General features: G+C 34.8%; 1 protein-coding gene across 4 annotated transcripts in view; it reads left to right on the top strand.

Annotated features, from left to right (window-relative positions):
* The first annotated feature begins 214 nt into the window (after positions 1 to 214).
* Positions 215 to 21,684, top strand: part of LOC100373291 (uncharacterized) — a 61,849-nt gene continuing 40,379 nt past the window's right edge. For all 4 annotated transcript variants that reach the window (XR_014930085.1, XM_085502236.1, XM_085502239.1 and 1 more), the window contains exons 1-3: positions 215 to 392; positions 8,671 to 8,879; positions 14,298 to 14,371. Coding sequence is in view for 3 of the 4 variants with exons in the window: in XM_085502236.1 (XP_085358362.1) it covers positions 8,688 to 8,879; positions 14,298 to 14,371 (266 nt within the window). In the remaining variant the exon portion in view is untranslated. The remainder of the gene's footprint in view (positions 393 to 8,670; positions 8,880 to 14,297; positions 14,372 to 21,684) is intronic.

The raw sequence follows: 21,684 nt of genomic DNA on the forward strand, positions 1-21,684 counted from the left end.
ATATTTTAATGAAATGTGCCCTTGAAAAGTGTTACTGACGGAATATTTTATATTGCAGTTTCTTTCAATTTTAATTAGTTGTATTGCAATGCATAAGTAATAATGTAAACATATATATGGCGATTACTAGTTACCTGCGTCCTACTGGCCACTCACAAAGGACGCCGGGAACCAGCGAACCTGTACAAATCGTACCTGTTACCGTTGAGGGCAGTCACACATAAACATGATTGGCGAGGCGGGATGTAAATATCCCAAGTTGGACACCCACCGTGCTCAATGGGGTAGCTCTAATAACATATATTTATTGAATATTTGCATAATATGAGAAATCCAGAAGACCACAGTGATTACAGTCGATGTAAAGCTGAAGTAACACTTACAGCATAATTGTGAGTACAGTACAGTACCTCATATGAGTTTTAACATTAGTGTAATATTGGGTCCATGATTTATCTAGCCGAATCGTACGTTTTATGTCGGCGCTGGCGGACCACATCTCTTTTATTTGGAGATACTCACAGCGAACAAACCTGAGCCATGGTCAGCGTATGTCAACATACCTTGAAACACAGTTTATCAGCACGTTTAGGAACTGATATTGAGACATACACGTTACGACGATACGTATAGGCCCATACACGAGCACCATGTAAACCTGTGAAGGTCAGTTCTCTCTGGCTTTTCAGAATGAACATTGTATTATTTCATTGACCCCTACAAATATTATAATCAAGGATTTGTGTAACAAATAAATCCTTTCGATATAATATATTATACCTGCCAATGTTTCCCAAAATTCGGGAGAGTGCATGACTTTAAAAAGAAATAACAATCATGATTGCAATCGGAATTATTGAAAAATATCTAATTTATGTAAAAATTTTAAAGGTGAAAGCTACCTTGTTGATATCACTAATGTTCAGCTCTGTATGACCTTAATTAGATTTAGAGTTAGTAATCATTGTCTTACAATTGAAACCGACAGACATAATAATATTTATTCAACACTAAAACGAACCACAGAGAGTTGTTCTATGGTCATACAATGTACATGTATAACAATAAAAATAAAGATAAAATAAAATAAAATAGAATAAGATAAAATAAAATAAACTACACTAAGATACAGTAAAGTTAATCAACTACACAGAATGCTAAATAAAGCTAAATAATATTACAAACACGCAAAAGATCATAATAAACTTATACGGTACAATACAATACACTAGCTAATATTATTAAGAGGTAAAAAAATCACATTAAAATCACATTAGAGTCATGATTATGGTGGAAAGAATATTTTTAATTTTGGTGGAGTTGCTCACATCTCATTTGCATACATTTTTGTATGTATTGTGCAGTTCTTGTTCCTGAACTATATTTCATAATTGCATTGAATTTTTCTAGTTCATTTAACTTCCTAAAATTTAGTAAAATTTCCTTACAGTACTTGAATAATTCAATTCTGTGTGTATTGTACAGACTGCAGTGCATAAGGAAATGTACCTCCACTTCAATCTGCTTTTTATCACAGTATTTACAGACTCTTTCATTCCTTGGAGTTTTGCAGTGCCTCCCAGTTTCAAAACAGGTTGTTCTAGTTAATTCATAGACCTTAAAAATATTTTAAGGTCTATGGTTAATTCTAGAACATGTGACCCATGTATACAACACAAACTTGATGAAAAACACTTTGTTATGAATTGACCAGCTTTCATATTAATGATTTTAGAATGAGTAGTAATAGTGATCAAGTTCAAACTTCACACTTATATCAGACATTACCGTTATATCTGGAAAGATGGACAAATGGCAGCCATTTTAATGCCAAAATTCCTTAAAAATCAAAGTATTTTCACTATTCTGGAACCGGATATCAGCCGTGTAGACAGAATTAGTTTAAATTTCATACATACATTGAACACTTTTGATTCAAGTCATTTTATTTTTTGGATCAATTTCAAAATAGCCAACTGCAAGCCATTTTATTCAAAGAATGCAGTTTTGGATCCATATATCTGACGAGCCAATCAAATTTAAACTTCACACATACATCACACATTAGGTATCTTGCATCTATAAAACAAAAGAAATTCATACATGTGCACACCAGTTTGTTTTTTTCATTTGGTTGACATTTGACTGACTGACAGGTCAACACCAAAAAAAACTGTTGAGTCATACGTCTTCTTGTAAATTGGGATTGCAACCAGTTATACTGCGTTAGATGGGGAAGTACCATCTCACAATTTTTTAATGTTTCCAATGGAGTTCGACAGGGAGGAGTAATGTCCCCAGCACTGTTTAGTATTTATATGGATAATCTCAGTGTATCACTCAATAGCATGCCTTGTGGCTGTCTTATTGGCGATAAAATTATAAACAATTTGAGCTACGCAGATGATATGTGTGTAATTGCGCCCTATATTAAAGGTTTGCGCAAAATGTTACATATTTGTGAGTCAAACGAAGTCAAACTTCTGCTATTTAAAACATTCTGTTCTAGTTTGTATTGCTGACAGTTATGGTGTATGTATAGAAAATCTACTGTTAATGCCCTTCGGGTCAGTTATAATGCTTTTCGTAAACTGTTTGGGTACTATAGCGCAAGCACTATGTTCGTTAAAAACCATACAAACACATTTACTGGTTTATATAGAAAGCTAATTTATGCTTTTATGGATAAACTACGAACATCAAACAATACACTTGTGTGTGCCTTGCTCAATAGTGATGTGAGATGGAAGTCTACCTTAGTGCAGCATTGGACAAAAGTAGTCTACTGAGTTTAGTATAGTTTTCAAATCTGTATGGTTTGTAATTTTATTTTATTACATATTTGTTTGTATCTTTTTCTTTATATATGGACTATGTCTGAAATAAAACCATAATAATAATACATGCCAATTAGTGATGCACATAATTTCGTTTCATATTCTGTCGCTTTCCCAGAAATATTTTTAACAGATTTGGCTTAAATTCTTACAAAGGTAATACACGATCAGTTAAATGTTGTCTCTATTGTTGGATTTTATGGAAAACAATGGTTGGCAATCAAAAGCCATGCTGGCTAGGTTGTTTTTTAGGTTGTTTTTTAAATATTTTGGCGTAATTTTTCAGACATTTCAATCTTTCTTAACGACTAAAATAGAGTCTAATTTAAGTTTTACTGTAGTTATTGACTACATTATTGTGACTAGCATGAATGGGTAAGCTTCATTTTCGACAATGAGCTGTTATCACTGTGAACAATGTTAAATTATTCTTCAAATGCTCAGTTTATATTTTGAAAACAACTATTTTTTTTATTTTTCCCATCAAAATCCAAGCCAAAAAATCGTACTGCAACATTTTGATTGGTTAATAAGGTCAACTCGTGCAGGAGAAAAAACATGGTGAATATCCTACAGCATCGAGCTTTTATATGTGACCAGAATCATACGCTTACGATGAAACTGAATTTTATTTGCATTTCATAACAATTCAACTTTTTTTTTGTACGTTATTATAATCACTACTGGTAAATGTGAAATGCAGCATGACCAGATTGTGCTACTAAGCAATGCAGTTGTGTTCGTTTTTATTAGAAACTTCTTATATTTTAGAATCTACTTTCGTTATCAATAAAATAAAACATAAAATATTGTATTTGGCGTACCAGGTTCGTTTGTGATTTTTTTTTAGAAAAATTACACTGGCTGACATTGTAATGAAATTTTAGGTGGTTTACTTATTAATTCAGCAAGAAAAAAAAATGTCTAAATTTTAGATTAGTATAGCTTCTGCAATAGTTTCTTTCGTCTTGGGTGGTCCAACTGCTGACGTTGAAAGTCGGTGTAGGTGGATTTTTCAATGATAATAGAAGTCTCAACAAATATTTGATGATCATTTTTAAAAATTTTGAACCCTAAATAAGTGCCCACCAGCCATGAAATTGCCTTTGGTTTTGGATTTTTTGGATTAGCCAATTTACAGCAGAATCTGGTACAGTAAATACCATGCTGGGTATAATCTGGTACAGTAAAAACCATGCTGGGTATAATCTGGTACAGTATATACCATGCTGGGTATAATCTGGTACAGTAAAAACCATGCTGGGTATAATCTGGTACAGTAAATACCATGCTGGGTATAATCTGGTACAGTAAATACCATGCTGGGTATAATCTGGTACAGTAAAAACCATGCTGGGTATAATCTGGTACAGTAAATACCATGCTGGGTATAATCTGGTACAGTAAAAACCATGCTGGGTATAATCTGGTACAGTATATACCATGCTGGGTATAATCTGGTACAGTAAAAACCATGCTGGGTATAATCTGGTACAGTAAATACCATGCTGGGTATAATCTGGTACAGTAAAAACCATGCTGGGTATAATCTGGTACAGTAAATACCATGCTGGGTATAATCTGGTACAGTAAATACCATGCTGGGTATAATCTGGTACAGTAAAAACCATGCTGGGTATAATCTGGTACAGTAAAAACCATGCTGGGTATAATCTGGTACAGTAAATACCATGCTGGGTATAATCTGGTACAGTAAAAACCATGCTGGGTATAATCTGGTACAGTAAAAACCATGCTGGGTATAATCTGGTACAGTAAATACCATGCTGGGTATAATCTGGTACAGTAAATACCATGCTGGGTATAATCTGGTACAGTAAAAACCATGCTGGGTATAATCTGGTACAGTAAAAACCATGCTGGGTATAATCTGGTACAGTAAAAACCATGCTGGGTATAATCTGGTACAGTAAATACCATGCTGGGTATAATCTGGTACAGTAAATACCATGCTGGGTATAATCTGGTACAGTAAATACCATGCTGGGTATAATCTGGTACAGTAAATACCATGCTGGGTATAATCTGGTACAGTAAATACCATGCTGGGTATAATCTGGTACAGTAAATACCATGCTGGGTATAATCTGGTACAGTAAATACCATGCTGGGTATAATCTGGTACAGTAAATACCATGCTGGGTATAATCTGGTACAGTAAATACCATGCTGGGTATAATCTGGTACAGTAAATACCATGCTGGGTATAATCTGGTACAGTAAATACCATGCTGGGTATAATCTGGTACAGTAAAAACCATGCTGGGTATAATCTGGTACAGTAAAAACCATGCTGGGTATAATCTGGTACAGTAAATACCATGCTGGGTATAATCTGGTACAGTAAAAACCATGCTGGGTATAATCTGGTACAGTAAATACCATGCTGGGTATAATCTGGTACAGTAAATACCATGCTGGGTATAATCTGGTACAGTAAATACCATGCTGGGTATAATCTGGTACAGTAAATACCATGCTGACCATGCTTGACAAACAAATACAAATGAAGCTGTAGACTGTAATACATGCAAATAAGGCTTTACTATATATGTGTAACCAGTGTATTTTGTCATAGTGATTATTATCAAAAATATACTCAAATTAAAGCTGCAAGCAGCATTGGCTGGGTCCGAGCTGAATTGTCAGAAAAGTTATCTGCAGATACTCATTGAAATGGGGTGTTGATACCAATATCCCTGCATAATGAAGTGTAAACATGTTAATAAAATATTATTTTTTATGGACTGGATACGGCTTTTGAGGCCCGAGGTCATGCGGCGGAAGCACTCGAGCTTGCGAGTGTGCATAAGCCATACGACCGAGGGCAGCAAAAGCCGTATCCAGTCCATAAAGGTTTTATCATATACCTTATATAAAAAAACAAGTCTTTAGTTATGTTATTTTTCGCTTGTTTGGCCCCCCAAAAAAACCTATTCGATTTAATCCGGGTTTTGATGCGAGCATTTTTACTGGCGCGGATTTATACATGGGATTATAGATGACGCAAACGTCTCAACAACTTACACACAATACACAAACAATGTCGTCAAATATATCCACAAATTACGTTTTAATGAACGTAAATTTATAACAATAAATACAAACTCATTATAAACTTTGTTGATCACTACAGTCCAGCTAAGTTGGTCATTTACTGACTGTCCGAATCATATATAACAAACAGACGTTTTCTTGGAGCTGATGTTGTAGCCGCAGTTAGAGAAATGTTGATTTCACAGTTGTTAAAAACTGTAGTCGGTGAACGAAAAACAATTGCTTAACAAGAAGCAGTTTCGTTCACAGTTCTAGATTCAGGCGTACTGTAGCTTCCATGGAGACAGTATCGTAGTGCTGTAAACTTGACACGTTTTTGTGACCAGTTATCTTTATGATTTGTTGTGATGGACTACCGGCTTTCGTCAGGGTTTGTACAGTATTCTTCCGAACAGAGTGGTTTGTTTTTCTTCCGGTAAAGGACATGGAAGCGACATGAATGATGCTATCTTATTTTTCCCCATCAGACGGGAAGAATACCACGAAAGTGAGTTGACACGAGATGCGGGAATCGGTTGGATATAAAACGGACTGAGCCCGCATGTATTAATTTGATGGTGTCGAACATGCTCTCTATAAATTTGGACACGGTCCCTGGAACTGTCGGGAAGGGCAAACATACGAGGGGGGACCACACGTGGATCACCATACTTTCCATCACGAGTCTTAGTGTCGCGTTCTTTGAACTGCAGAAATTCGCGTCCCGCACCATCTCGTTGTACAGTAATATCTCCATGGCACAACTTTCTATGTTCATTCCGGCCGCGAAGTCTGAAATGTTTGGTAAATAAATACCACAGCGTAAAATTGAGGGTGTCTCCATCGGCGGTCTTAGTTTACCTTCTTTCCACATTGCGTCTTCTTCTTCCGGAGATATTGCTTCACTGGCGGGACTACCGCAACCGAGGCCAGTTTTCTTGAGGAGCATCGGTGAGATATCATTCTAAGCTATGCTTTATTGCAGAGACGGATCCTGGTTCATAATCAGTTCCATCCTGTTTCTTCAAGTTAACAAAGAATGTGGCCAAGTACTCGTTCAGTGTCTTAGGTGGAATCTCCGATAGCTTATGATGGTCAACATATCGGCTCTGAGTATAACTCCGTACCTTTGCGACGTCTCGTTCAGTTGTACGAACTGTGCTTGCTTTTCGTTGCGATTTTATAAAATCGCCCACAGCTTCTAAATCTTCTTTCACGACACTTTCCGCGACACTGACGACTTTATCATCACCAAATAATAATGAGTCCAATTGGTCTTTCGGTATATTCTCCATCCACTGAATAATATCGTCAGCCATTATCAAAGCGCACACGATAATCTCAAATTATGCGCGATGTTTGTAAACAGAAAGTAGTTCCAGGAAATGGATGCGTTTGCTAAATATGGTTAACAGGGCACGGGCGTGATATGGAAAATTATTGCCTCGCGCATCGGAATTCCCATAGCGTTAGGAGGCTAGGCAATACGAGGTATATGATAATTCTTTATATTCAACATCAGCATAACCATGTGACTGATAACAATTTGGGGGTAAAATTTGGGTGTATTGCTTATGCATATTTATTTATATTCATATATGGTCATTTCTTATGTCAGTTACATCTTTTGTTTGATGCCTTCATTGTGGCACTGGTTACATGTCCCGTTCTGCAACAGTTCTGGTCATCTGTTATTTTATTCAAATCTCTTGTTTAACGTCATCATAATTCAGCAGGTTTCATCTTCTTAACTACGACAGGAGAAAGAATGCGACTCAGGAGTAGAATTTACATACACAATTTTAGCCAAATGGGACCAATACAACACATGTAATTGCACATGTTTCGTTTTCCAAAAATCCAAAATCCAAACCATGTGACACATCAAAATTATATTATTTTTCTCATATAAAGCTATGGCCAGGCATGGTATATATAAAAACATCCAGTAGATCGATTGAAGCCCCTTTGAGAAACAAATGTCCAAACTTTTGATCATGTTTACATATAATCCAAGATGGCGGCCAAACCATGTGACTGATGTAAATTATTTTTCTACTTTCTGAAAGAGTTCAACATAGGGATGCAATATAGCAATTCAGAGGATTATCACATAATTGTAGAATAAGTAAAAAAACTACTTCCTGTTTAGAAGAAAACCAAAATGGTGCCCTAACCATGTGACCAATCATAACCAATTTCTCAAACTTGAATTTGCATCATATATAGATGATAAAATACCATATGTGAAAGCATTTTGTCTAGCAGTTCTGAAGAAGAAGATTTAAAAATGTTTTTTTGACCATTTTTAGGAGACAAAACATGGCGGAAAAAGTCACGTGACCGCTAAAGTTTTTATTGCTTAAATCTATTACACATGAGTTGTTCTGTATACATGTACCATAAAAAATCTAGACGCCTATACCCTCAGAAAGCGACCAAACAGCCACTTCCGGTTTTATTTCAATCTAATATGGTTGCTGAACCAATTGACCAATCACATTGTGAAAGTCAGGTGCACCAGTTCACTTTAGGGACTATTAGTATAGAGCATTTTCAGACTATTCCGTTCAGCGGTTTTCTCAAACGGCTTGATGAAAAAAGTTACAGAAGAAAGGAAGAAGAAAAAAACGAACGATAATAATAGGGGCCTAGCCCTTTGGGCTTGGGCCCCTAAAAAAACTCCAGCGATAACAAAAGGGGTCCAGCCCTGAAAAGGCTTGCACCCCGAACTATATATAGTACTGATTATAGATTATTTTCAATAATTTTGCAGATTAAATATTTGGAAAGATGTCTGCTGTTTTTCAATTCTCTGCTCGGAGTGTATTGCTGGGTCTTTCTCTGTCACGCTACAGGCTGTTATTAACCACCTCTCAACAGTGCAATATTGGTATACTACAGCAAAAAAAATATTCACACAAGAGAAATTTCAGTAAAGATTCACCTAGGCTATCTACATGGGATATTTCGTCTGAAAAATGTGTAAGTCTATTTTTTTGTATCAGTTTACACAGTACTCAAATGAGACGTATGTTCTGGTCAGTATGATTTCCAGGAACATTGTGAAAACAAAGAAAAATTGTTAGTTCAAACTGTATTTATTATCAATGTCACTTTTTTACCAAAACCATCAGTTATATCAGTTTTATATTATTTCATCAGAAACCTCAAGGTACTCTTTTTGCTTTGTTAATTACCTGTTTCTAGTGAATATTTTGGGTAAATACCCATAAAATATTATTTTAGCCACAGTCCCTCTATCATCGGTCTGGAAACGCTTAGTATTCTATTGTACTAACCCTCGTAACGGGCAAATAAATCGTTGACACCTTACGCCAAGTTATCCCGAAAATAAACTCCCATTGATGTAGTCGTGCATATCATTAACCCACTGGAAGTTACCATGATACTTAGCGATTTGGGTCATTGCGCATGCGTCATTACCAGCACACGGATCACAACATTACCATGTGGAAGGCTTACGGCGATTTTGTCGAATTCGACGATGACAACATTGATTGGGATTTTGTTTTAAAAGACGTCATTGAGGAAGAAATCCATGAAGTGCATAAAGATAAACCATGTAGTTCAACCAGTGCCGAAAACATACCGGAGAAACCTTTTACGAGGCATGATTGCCACGCCCACACGCCTGTCAAAACTCCACAACTGCTGTCTGAACGTAAACAAAATTTGTCTATGAAATTAAACTCTTTATTACATCCCAAACAGAATTAAACCACCCCATTAGTTTCAGAAGTAGTTTCTTTAATCACCAAATAAAAATGGAATTGGAGAATCACCCCATTCCCTTGTAATCGGAACAGAAACTAGCGTTACAATTATACGACTGAGAGAATGATGTGATCCAAAATGGCGCTGTCGTGAATACAATGACGTGCAAAACCAAGACCCAAAAATCATACATCTTGTGACATTAAACAGTATTTCAATTGATTGTGTTGCCGATATACATAGCAATTAATATGCCTGAAAAACAAAATAAGCAGAAAAAAAAAATTACCAAAGTAAAATGTGTACAACATCGTAACTGGGAGCGGCCATTTTGTTTTTAACGACGCCGTTTACTTCTTAAAAATAAGTGTCATTTTTTGAACGAACAATCATCAAAATCGTATATCCAACATGACCATTGTGCTAAACGTATTTCAAATGTACCAAAAACACAAATGTTGTCATGTTGTCAAGAATGTACCGTTAATGAGAGGAACAGAAAAAACGAGTCAGTTTACAAGTCACGGCACAGTCCCTCTATTACAAAAGGTGAAAAAGACATAATTTCACACAAGAAAATGTCGAACATCAACATATTGTATACAACGAAACTTACTCTCCTTAAAAACAAAGACGTTACGAATCAACTATGGTAAAAAATATTTGTATATGGTATCGAATATGTTCTGGAAACGTTAAAAAATAGATCACAGCACTGAACGCGATGTATCTCGAAGCTATCAACAGTATAGTACCGCGCTTCGCGGAGAGCCGTTACAAGCGTTAGCCCACTAATCCCGCCTATTCACACGTAAAACAATAGGCGTTTCCAGACCGGTGATAGAGGGACTGTGTTTTAGCGGACTCTTCTCATGGTGCTTTGTTTCATATGTTTATTTTGCTACATATATGAATTCACCCTAACCCTATTCAGATGAAGGGAGGACTTATGATTTGACCTGAATTCACCCTAACCCTATTCAGATGAAGGGAGGACTTATGATTTGACCTGAATTCACCCTAACCCTATTCAGATGAAGGGAGGACTTATGATTTGACCTCTGCATGCATGCATCCATCAAATTGTGCATGTACCCATCTTGTATCTAGGACATGTTGAGGCAAATTATATTTATACAAATATCAGGCCTCATGTATGCACGTCCATTGGACATTATGGGATGTCCATCATTTTGTTTTTCAGATCATATTCAAAACGGTCATGTATAGTCATTTGGATGCCATACATGTATCTCTGACTTAAATCTTTGATCACAATAAACTTTATTCCTGTATTTAATATGTTATCAGGTGATTAACATGCACTTAACATGATTAAACTTCTGATTAAGAAATGTCTGACATATTTCAGTTACTATTGAACAACAGGGACACTGTCTGTCTGCGTGCCTGCCTGCGTGCCTGCGTGCCTGTCTGTCTGTCTGTCTGTCTGTCTGTCTGTCTGTCTGTCTGTCTGTCTGTCTGTCTGTCTGTCTATCTGTCTGGGACTTGTTTTTATTAATTTGAAGAAAAAAAATAGTCTCAAATACTTCTTATAAAACATAGTAGACAGGTGTTTTTTAATATTTGACATGTAGGATGGAATATAGCTGCAAATGTTCTATTGCAAGAATTATATGGTTTTGTCCAGTTTCTACAATCCTAGTTTAGGGGTTTTCATTTTTTTGGCAATTTGTTCAGAGTCTAACCATGCATAAATTGACTATATAAAGTTGAATTGAGTTTACATATACATGTATTGCTATTATTAGTGTACATATTCAATCATTATTATAGTATTCCAAAGTGTCAACACATTGAGAAATATTTTGACAACAACTTTGATTTTGAAACAGAACAGAACTACCGTAGTTGGATACCAATACTAATATTCAAATTTCATTTGAGAAGTACGGTAAGAAAACAAACTTGTGATTCAGGGTTTCAACCCTGTGTGTGTTATGGAAAATGTTTCATTTGGTTTGCTATTGAATGTTCCCATCTCTGGGAATCAAAGCTAAACATCACCACAGATCCTTTTTGCTCGTTGTCAGCGCAAGTTGTTGGAGAAAGCCTTTCTCACCTCGGCTGAACTATTTTGGTTGATCCGTCTCACTGATACCGCTGCTGCTGTAGTTCAAATTCATGCTGAGGTTTGGACATTTGGTTTACCTGGGGATGGAAATAGACATGTAAAACAGACAAGCACCACAACAAGATCAGGCTGTGTACTACATCACATCTTGTCACACAATCATCAACACTGCACCAATTGATGAGATCAGTGGGAATGTAATTTTAAAGTTTCATTGTCATTTTACAAATTTGTCAGTGCTAGAACAACATACATAACATATGAAACTAGAAAACATTCAATCTCTGACTTTATGAATCAAGACGAAAAAACTAGTTAATTTTATTGATGAACTAAAATGACATAATTACTGAAAAAGCTAAATTTATATTAAATGCAATTTTTCCACAATGCACTAACATCAAATGATTATTTAGAGAGATTATTAAGTTTTAATTTTTTAGATAATATGTTCTTTTTTGTTTGTTTGTTTGTTTGTTTATTTTGTTACCCTTATTTTGGTCTTGTCATGTTCTTGTCTCCCCAGAGACAGTGTTGTGTCTAATAAATATGAAATATGTAAAATTATTTTAAAATTGTTGGCTACAAATATGATATATATTTTTTCCACACATTTCATTTTGGGTTTACTGAATTTTCTTAACTCTTACGACAAACTTAACTGCAATTTAACTGACTTTCAAAGAACAATAGAGCCTCTTTACTACATGCATTGATCCACAAATCTAATCTAATCTGGGGGGGGGGACTGCTTAAATTCAGGTCTGTGTCTCGTAGATATGTTCATTTCTTGATGCTTCAATTCTCTAATTTTGATGAATATTTTTGTCGCTTTTAGTAAAAAGTGACATTTTCGACTTCTTGTTGAAAACTGCAAGTCTGATTGCTTTGATGATATACATATAGGTACCTCAGGTGCACTTCTCTCAGATTTGTTCATTTGTGATGATATTCTCTAATTGAAATGTGCATTGCTAACAGCGGAGCTATCTCATCTGAGATGCTGCTTGTTTAAAATAGATGTTCTATCATATTAAATAATTTTCACAAACAAAATAATAAATAGTTTTCATGCTTTTTACACAAGTTTTGTGTGCATAATCAACCCCCCTGGTTACCTTGCATACATGACTTTTCCATTCTTTCGAATCAAAAAGAAGGGAAATAAGTCATCTTGCTGGCCTTGGTGTCAGGTAGGAGATGTAGTGTGTGATTTGCAAACATTATCTTTTGCTATCAACTTAGCACTCTTTGAAGCTGGCTCTGTCACCTTGTGGACTAATCACTAATTTTGATCTAAGAACCAAAGTCCAAGTGAAAGCCATTCCCATTTACACATCCCACTAATGGTACCAGGGACACTCAGCCTCAAATGTTTATTTGCTATGCAAAGTTTACAGACATCCAGATGTGCCACTAAAGTTGCAAGAAGATGTCTCAGGTTGCTTGGTTCCAGTTAATTTATACCTGGAAGCTATTAGCTATTTAAAAAAAATAAGGTTTCATCTAATGAAGTTTGTAGCACTCCGAATGTATGAAAAGTTAATATGAAAAATAATATGTGTCCAAATATAAGAAAATGTTGTCTATATTTTATCAGTGGACATGTCTGTTTTGGCATGTGTTGTCTATTGTCATTTCATGCAGTATCAATAGACCATTGAATGGGAGTGTACTGTTTCATTTTATGCAAATATGTAATATTATAGTAATTAAAAAATCTCTATATTTTAAAAAAAGTACAATGGTATTTTGGATGATTAGCCTGGGCTCATGTTTGCACAAACTTCGTTAGCGCCCGTGATAAGGGTCTAGACCGTATTTTGAAAACAGGTCATCTTATATGTTTAATAGCCTATTGCATTACACTATACAATGTATATTATTAAGTCAACAGTATCAAGTGCATGATCTGTTGTGATTTAAAAAACAAATTAACCCAAAACTTCATATTATTTCAAGATATATAATAATCCATATTTCAAATTTTTCAAAATCTTGTATTTTACGTTTACCTACAATTTTACTGGCTTAAAATTGAAGCAAACTGAAGCGAGGGAGGAAAAAGAGGAGAGCTGTCAATCCCAATGTGCCATTACTGGGTATATCTGTGACATGAAAAAAAAAATGACCATTTTATTCATGTAATGAAAAATAAAATGATCATTATAATACCCATTAAAAAAATAGATTGTCACCCACTCCATCATTAAATAAAAAAAAACTATTATTCTGACCAGTGTAAAAATAGTGCTCATTATAACTACCAGTTGAAAATTACTGGTCAATATTTTGACCATTAAAAAAGTTCTGGTTGATATTCTGGCCATTAAAAAAATAGTGGCCATTACAATGGCCAGAAGTGACTTTTTAAAGGGGTCTGAGGGGTGAAAAAAACAGAGTTAAAGTGAAATGAAAAATTATTATAACCTTCTCACTAACCTAAAAGCACAAATTAATATTCAAAAGTTGTGAAAATTAAAACTTTCCGAAGAGCGACGGAATTTCCGAAAGTAATCCGGACGCTGTTTGTAAAATATGGAACTAACAATGACTCCTTTTTATCACAGGCTGAAGTTTCTTTAGATCTGCTCCAAGAAGGACGCTTAGTTGAAGTGAGTTGGCCTGATAACTCAGTTAGCAGGTATGTGGGATTAAAATATACTAATAATTCTAATAACAATAAGGTTAAATAACACAATAATATCACAAAGAAAGTATAAAATAACAATTATATTAACTGAAACATAATGTTGTTTGATGTGATTCTGTACTTTGCAGTATTCTGAAGATAACATCATTATTATACACCTTTAGTACCGTAAAATCTGTATTAGCAGCCACATCCCTAATAGAAGTCGCACCCATTCTTTTTGAATAATTGAGAATCAAAAATTCACCATTTCTCATATGTGTACATGCTCTAATAGAAGCCACATCCCCTCTATTACATTGTACAATTTTAATAGAAGCCGCTGTTTCTAATAAAGATTTTACAGTAGTACTATTATTAATTACAAGTTTGTGGGGTTAATAATTTATCAATAATAGTAATCAAACACATCATTGATCGTTTGAAATGCCTATTGACCGTGTCTAGGTAATTATTTATTTGGAATGTTGATCACTGTTAGTTTCTCAATACTGAAAACAAGTACTATTTATTTGTTTGTGTTGTCACAGGCTTTAAAATTATTCACTTGAGAACATAAAACATCATTCTGTATATTTTTACAAGGTGTGGAATTTAACCTTAGTTTAAAAAGAAAAACTTATGCAAAGATACAAGGTGCATGGCAAATCAGTTTTGTTTGGCAAGTTGAGAAAACCAGACTTGTGTTAATGATTCATAAAAGCGAAGGTCTTCAGTGAATTATGATTTTTCATGGACACAACTATTTGATACCATATTTATCTATACTCTGTTATATTTAGTCCTCGTGTGGACATAGTCTGAAAACAGGGACTTATGGATTGACCTCTGTGTGTCCGTGTGTGCATTCAGACCTGTATCTTAGACATGCCTGGACCAATTAAATTCAAACTTCACACATACATAATATTGTACATATGCACATCAATTTGTTTCACGATCTGATTCAAGATTGCTGAATTGCAGCTATTTTTGTACTGAAACATCAAGCATTTCCCGGCTGTTTACAGATGGGTTTTGTTCAAACTTGGTATATACATTGGACATTATGGGACCTTGATGCACGTCATTTTGTTTTTCAGATAAGATTCAAAATGGCCAACTGGCGGCCATTCTTTTTTAATGAATGTGGTTCTAGTGCCATATCTCTGACATGCTTTGACTGATTATGTTCAAATTTTATATATTCATTATACATTATGTCATAGATACATGTATACAGATATATTGGTTTGATGAGCCTACTCAAAATGTCTGAATGGTGGCCATTTTTGTGCTAAAAATCATCAAAAATCAAGCATTTCTGGCATTCTGTAACTTTCTCGGTCGTGTATGGATGGAATTGGTTCCAGCTTGGTACATACTGTAAAACATGTCTTTTTCGCGAGCATGTCTTTTTCGTGAATTTAGCGAGAGAACTGATTCGCTAATTCAAGATGTCGCTAATGACTTTATTATCAATTCAAAATGGCCGCCAAACAAAGAAATCAACAATGACAAGAGAGATTCGCTAAATCAACATTTCGCTATTATGTCATTTTACCACAATTCGCTAAAATTGCATGCCGCTTTTTCAACATGTTTTACAGTACATCAGACATTATGGGTTCCTGATGCACGTTATATATTCATTATATATCATGTCATAGATATACAGATGTATTGGTATGACAATCCGACTGGTGGCCATTTTGTTTTAATTAATGCTGTTCCAGAGCAATATTTCTCATTATGAACAAGTACTTGTACTATATCACTATAAACAAAAGTTAGATTTGATAACTAACAGGGGCTGTGCCATGCATGGCTTGTTTTTCCAGGGCATGTGGCCCATTTTCACTCGATAATATGCAGTACACAGTCATGCCTCTCATAAATCAAGCCCAGCCAATGATCATTACTTTATTTTGAAGTCAAATCTTATCAGACCAACGTGGCTTTGGCATCGTCAATTTTGAAATGAAACTTTTTTCAGCTGTATGTCTCATTGGTTTTTTCATGTTACTGTCTCAATAAATCATTAATGAATGGAGTTGTGGAACACTGTCAGGGCACACATTACACATGCATGCTAATTTTATGTTTCCATGAAACTGTTCACGAATGATGTCATACCATTTTAAATTTCATTCAGAATTTAATAATTATCATCACTTAACTTTTCAGGAATACACTGAAATGATACTCATATCCCCAAACTTTACCATTATTAAAACCTCCATTTCGTCCACTCAGGTGCCAGTGATCAGTGTTTGGGTGAGCAGTCAGTGTTTTCAATATCTGAACAAAAATAATAAAAAAACAATAAAAAGGAGGTTATTTTCCGGTCAGAAAATATTTTGTTTGAAGTGATAAACAGTCGATTACAAAATGATAAAATGATTTATCATTGATTTTTTCAGCTAAAAAACAATTTTCTACATGGAGGGTAGAATTAACCACATGGAGTGTAGGATTAACCACATTGGGTAAATCTGTACCACTATCTAAAACTGAATATCTAAAAATACATGGTTTAACTATATATTATCTTTAATAGGCGATATCGGTCTTTATCAATGACAGGATTTCTATCCATCAAAACTCATACCATAGATGAACAAATCTGCATTTGTTGAAATTAAAATCAAAAATCAATTCATTGACTTTGAAGAAAACCAACATGCTAATAATATTGAGACGCACAATTTCATGTCATATTGTAATACTGTTATATATACCAGGTATCATTGCTTCACATACAATTTAAAAACCATTTTCACTACAGAGAAAATTATTGCTAAAATGATGTTGTTTCTAAATTTTCATCATTATTTGAACAACATTTGAATGTACTTGACTTGCTAAACTTCACAAATTTCAACTGAGTATTTTTATATACAGGGCTCAAAACAAGTTGTGGAAAATAGTTGTTTACCTGATGAGAGGGTGGGCCATTTGAAATCACAAAGGTGGCTGGAAGAGTTGTTGAAAAACAATTACATGCAAGATGAAAATTCAGGAAAAAATGTTGGCACATATTCAATAAAAATAAAATAAAATAACGTCATCCCTCAAGAAATGTGCACTGGTCACACTTCCAGCTAATGTTTTATTTGGTTCTTGGAGTGGGGTTAAATTAATACAACATAGTATGCACCTGATTAGCATCGTGCGGGAAGCGTATTATTTCCAGATTCGGACCTACAAACATATAAAATGATTAACAGGTATTGCAATGTTCCTGGTGTTCTTCCAGCACAATAAAAAAAATCTGGCGAAATATCCCTGACTTTCCTAGATTACTTTCTGTCATGACTTTCTACAAAACAACTGTTCATTTGTAAAGATAATAATATTATTATATTATATTATATTTCGTTTTGAAACTTGGCGCATTCACTGTTCGTTTAGTCTGCCACAGTTATTCTCAGGAGACATACCATTGATGATGATAACTAAATTCATGAATGGCCATGTTTATATTTGTATGTGCAACAGCAGTGACGATAGCCGCAAATGCGAACCTGAAGATATCAGTGATTTTTTTATTACAGTAGAAAATTTACAGAAAACAGTCTGTACATAAAGTTTGTAGCAAATAAATATATGACATGCACACATAGTTTTTTTAGTTCTAGTATTAGTTTTAGTTTTTAGTTCTGACAGTAGTGCGAAAACGGGAAACTAGTAATTTGGGTTCCGTGCATTTGTGTGTGTGTGTGCGTGCGCGTTAATCGTTATATGGTTTACATGCTTTGATGGATTCTGTTCAGATTTGGTACACATGAATTGTATATGTGTGGGGGTACACATACATGGCACATGAAGTTTTTTTGTAATTAGATTAATTTGACTGTTTTGTAGCTATTTTAGGCAAAAAATGTGCAGATTCTGATTAAGAGAGACTATGAATTACATGCATCTACCGTAAAAATCATAATTGAGGCTGCAGCTCTAATAGAAGCCACACTCCTAACTTGAGACATTTTTTCTTGTTGAAATTGACAAGTTTTGATCCTAGGGAAACCCTGCAATATAAGTCGCACCCCGAACTTTCACATACATGTGTGCTACACAAACCAAACGGGCCTTTTCAGGGCCACCATATATTTCAGATAGAGATACAGTGACCCCTCGCTAAGTCGCGTCTTAATAATTTCACGATTTCGACTAAGTAGCGCAGGTAGTTGGGTGGCTCCCAAAAATTCTGCTGTATTTTGCCAGCAGGCAGGAGACAACTTAAAACTTACTGTACGCCAATTACTGAGATACATGTACAAAGGGTGACAGTCGCCTGACTCAAAGTATTGACGGGTGTCAAGTTGTGACTTTACAATACTTCTTGGCCGGTCCACCTTTGATATAGCTCTATAAAACTCACTACAATGAGTTGAATCTATGCGGACATGGAAGCTATGATGTTTTTTCAATAAAGAAATCTTACTACAAACCCATGTGTGTATATGTGCTTTTTATTTGTTTTCAATTCACGAGGCCCCTCAGTAAGTCACGGTTTTTGTTTGGATCCCGACACCCGTGATTTAGCGAGGGGTCTCATTATCCCTTCAGGCCTTTGTTTTCTGAAAAATTTTCCCTAATTAAAGCCGCACCCAGACTTTACACATCTGAAGTCACTCTGAAGTTGTTGTTGTTAAATTAATGTCAATAAAAGTAGTAGTATTATGTTTGTTTGTCAGTTTGCTACCTTGTTTATAATTTGTATATATATCCTGGATCCTGCCTTTCCCTGCATTGTCTTAAGGTTCTGGCAATGTGTTCCAGTGTTGCATCTTGGGAGCAGATTGAGGTAAATGGTAATAAACCTTGTGTTCAGGTCCATGTTTATGGATCTCTGTTGTCACATTGCGATAAGACTGAATAGTCTGAAGATCAATAAATTATTTGGTAAGTACAGTGGAGTAAATTTTTTTTTATCTACTGGGTTATTTTACGTTATTTTTTTAATGCATGCTGCGATAATAAATTTGCCTGTCACAGTGCCATCTATGTCTAAGGTCACTTGTTTGTACCTGTTTGTTTAAATGTACATTTGAGAGAACCGAATTATTATTGTTGCAAGGTTTCGGTGGTTTTATGTGAATTTTTATATGTTTATAAATTATTATTTTTCGTATATTTTTTTACAGGATCTGGATTTGAAAAAAAAAATTGTAGGCTCAGTACCATATATCATACAACAATATATATCGAATATTATAGTGATGCAGTATACACAACTATATTTCAGAAAAGATTTGCTGACTTCAATTAAAATTCTTCATTTTTGAAACTTTTTTTTCAAAAAAGAATTTGTATATAAAAGTTTGTATTTAGACTTTGTATTTTTCATCATTAACTAAAGTTTGTGATGAAAAAACACTAACAGCTTTATGATTTATGCAACTTTACTTGTACAATAAGGGAATGATTTTGTTGCTAATTGGTGATATAGAAGCCAGTGCTGGTCCTACTTCAAACTCTGAAATAACAGGTCAGAGTAAATTAGTGATTGCACTTTATGCTCATCAAGGATCACATAAATATTTAGTACATGCATGACAGTCTTGTAACCTTTGGTATATTCAATTGTGATTATTGATAACATAATTGATATGGGGCATATTGTATTTAAAACTTATCCTAAGTCATTCCAGTAGTGTTTAAAATGTGATAAAGTTTGTGTGTTTTTACAGGTTGCTAATTTAAATAGCTGCATTTCATTCTGACCAAATCATTTTGGCTGTATTCCATGCACATAAATTTCTGGGTGTCTTGCTGAAGTTGACTTTGACCTTTCAGACTTTGGACACTGCATTAAAAATGTTCTTGAAAGTACCATTTTCTTTTGTTTTTTCATGTTATTTGTCATACACTGTTTTGGTATTTCACCACTTTGTAAACGCATTCCTTGAATATTGTTAAGGCCAAGTTTGGTACATGAAGATTAATTTGAACAATTTGAACGGGAACTGTGTCATTTTCAATGACTTGTTTTTCAATCCCTATATTGTGAAAAAAATGCAAAAGTAAATTTCAACTGTACATATAATGATTTTGCAAAGAACGACAGGGCTTACTCGATATTCCACTATTGCCAGGCTCCAAGGGACAAGCATTCAGTTTATCTACAAGTTCAATGAACTTTTTTCATTTTTGTGCATTACTGCAAGTTATGCACGATCCTGGGGGAATTTACAAAGTTCTGAAACTTTCTTCGAACTAAGAATATTCAAGGTGTTACGCTTTTGTTATTCAAAAACAACCTCACTCGCAGGGTGCCCGCACACGTTCACACCTTGAAATAATTTTGCAAATGAGCAGCTATTAGGAACTCGGAATTCATGTTATATTATCTAAACAAAATTTGGCAAGCAAAATACTAGACATCATGTTATGTCTCTCAGACATGGCTGGGTTAATTTTATTAGCTTCGCTGTCATTGAAGATGATCGAACAGAGCTCATAGGTTGACCATACCTGACGTTGTCCATCAACTTTTTTCATTCAAACGACTTCTTCTCCAAAACTTTCAGCCTTGCTATTCATACCTCAGGTCAGGGTCATCTCAAGGCCTCAGGTCAAGGTCATCTCAAGATCACATGTTACTTTGTCGTAATGTCTAACTTTGTCATTCACAATTCAGTCACATGTATACAATAGCCAAATAGTGCAAAAATATATTCTGGTAATAGTGACAACAACTTTATTTTTCAGCTTCAATTTCCTGTACACCCACATCATCAATTATACATATCCATGCATTACATACACAATTATGTTTCCTCTTACGAGATATGCCCTTACAGTGACCATTGCCACAATTACTAAACTGTCATAGATTCCACTTCTCCTATACATCTAGTAACTGCCACTGCCCTTTGCACTTGTCAATTACAGTGGAGCTCTACTGACCAGCAAGGTCACTTGTTCAAATTATGTATTGATGTCACACAATCAGTTACTGATGCAAGTCATTTTGTTTGGTAATTTAATACAAAATTTGATTTTCTTGTGCCATTAACCATTTCTCACACATACTTTGACTGATTTTGTATGTATGCTCATTTATTGCCATTTCATAACTGTTTTACAGGCATGTCTTGCCTGATTTTATTCAAACCTGTTTGCTTTGTGATTTAAATTCAAAATGACTGACTGCTGCATGGCCATGTTGCTTTTACTATTTCTCAGACATACCAGTACATATTGTTCAAAAAAGTATTTGTAAAATCATTGATCATTCCAAAAATAAAATACTTATTTATTTGCAGGCGATAAACTAGCCACAACACATACACCAGAAACAACATACTTGCATGGAA

This window comes from Saccoglossus kowalevskii, chromosome 1 (assembly GCF_978046115.1).
Source record: "Saccoglossus kowalevskii chromosome 1, keSacKowa6.1, whole genome shotgun sequence".
Classification (NCBI taxonomy): Eukaryota; Metazoa; Hemichordata; class Enteropneusta; family Harrimaniidae; genus Saccoglossus; species Saccoglossus kowalevskii.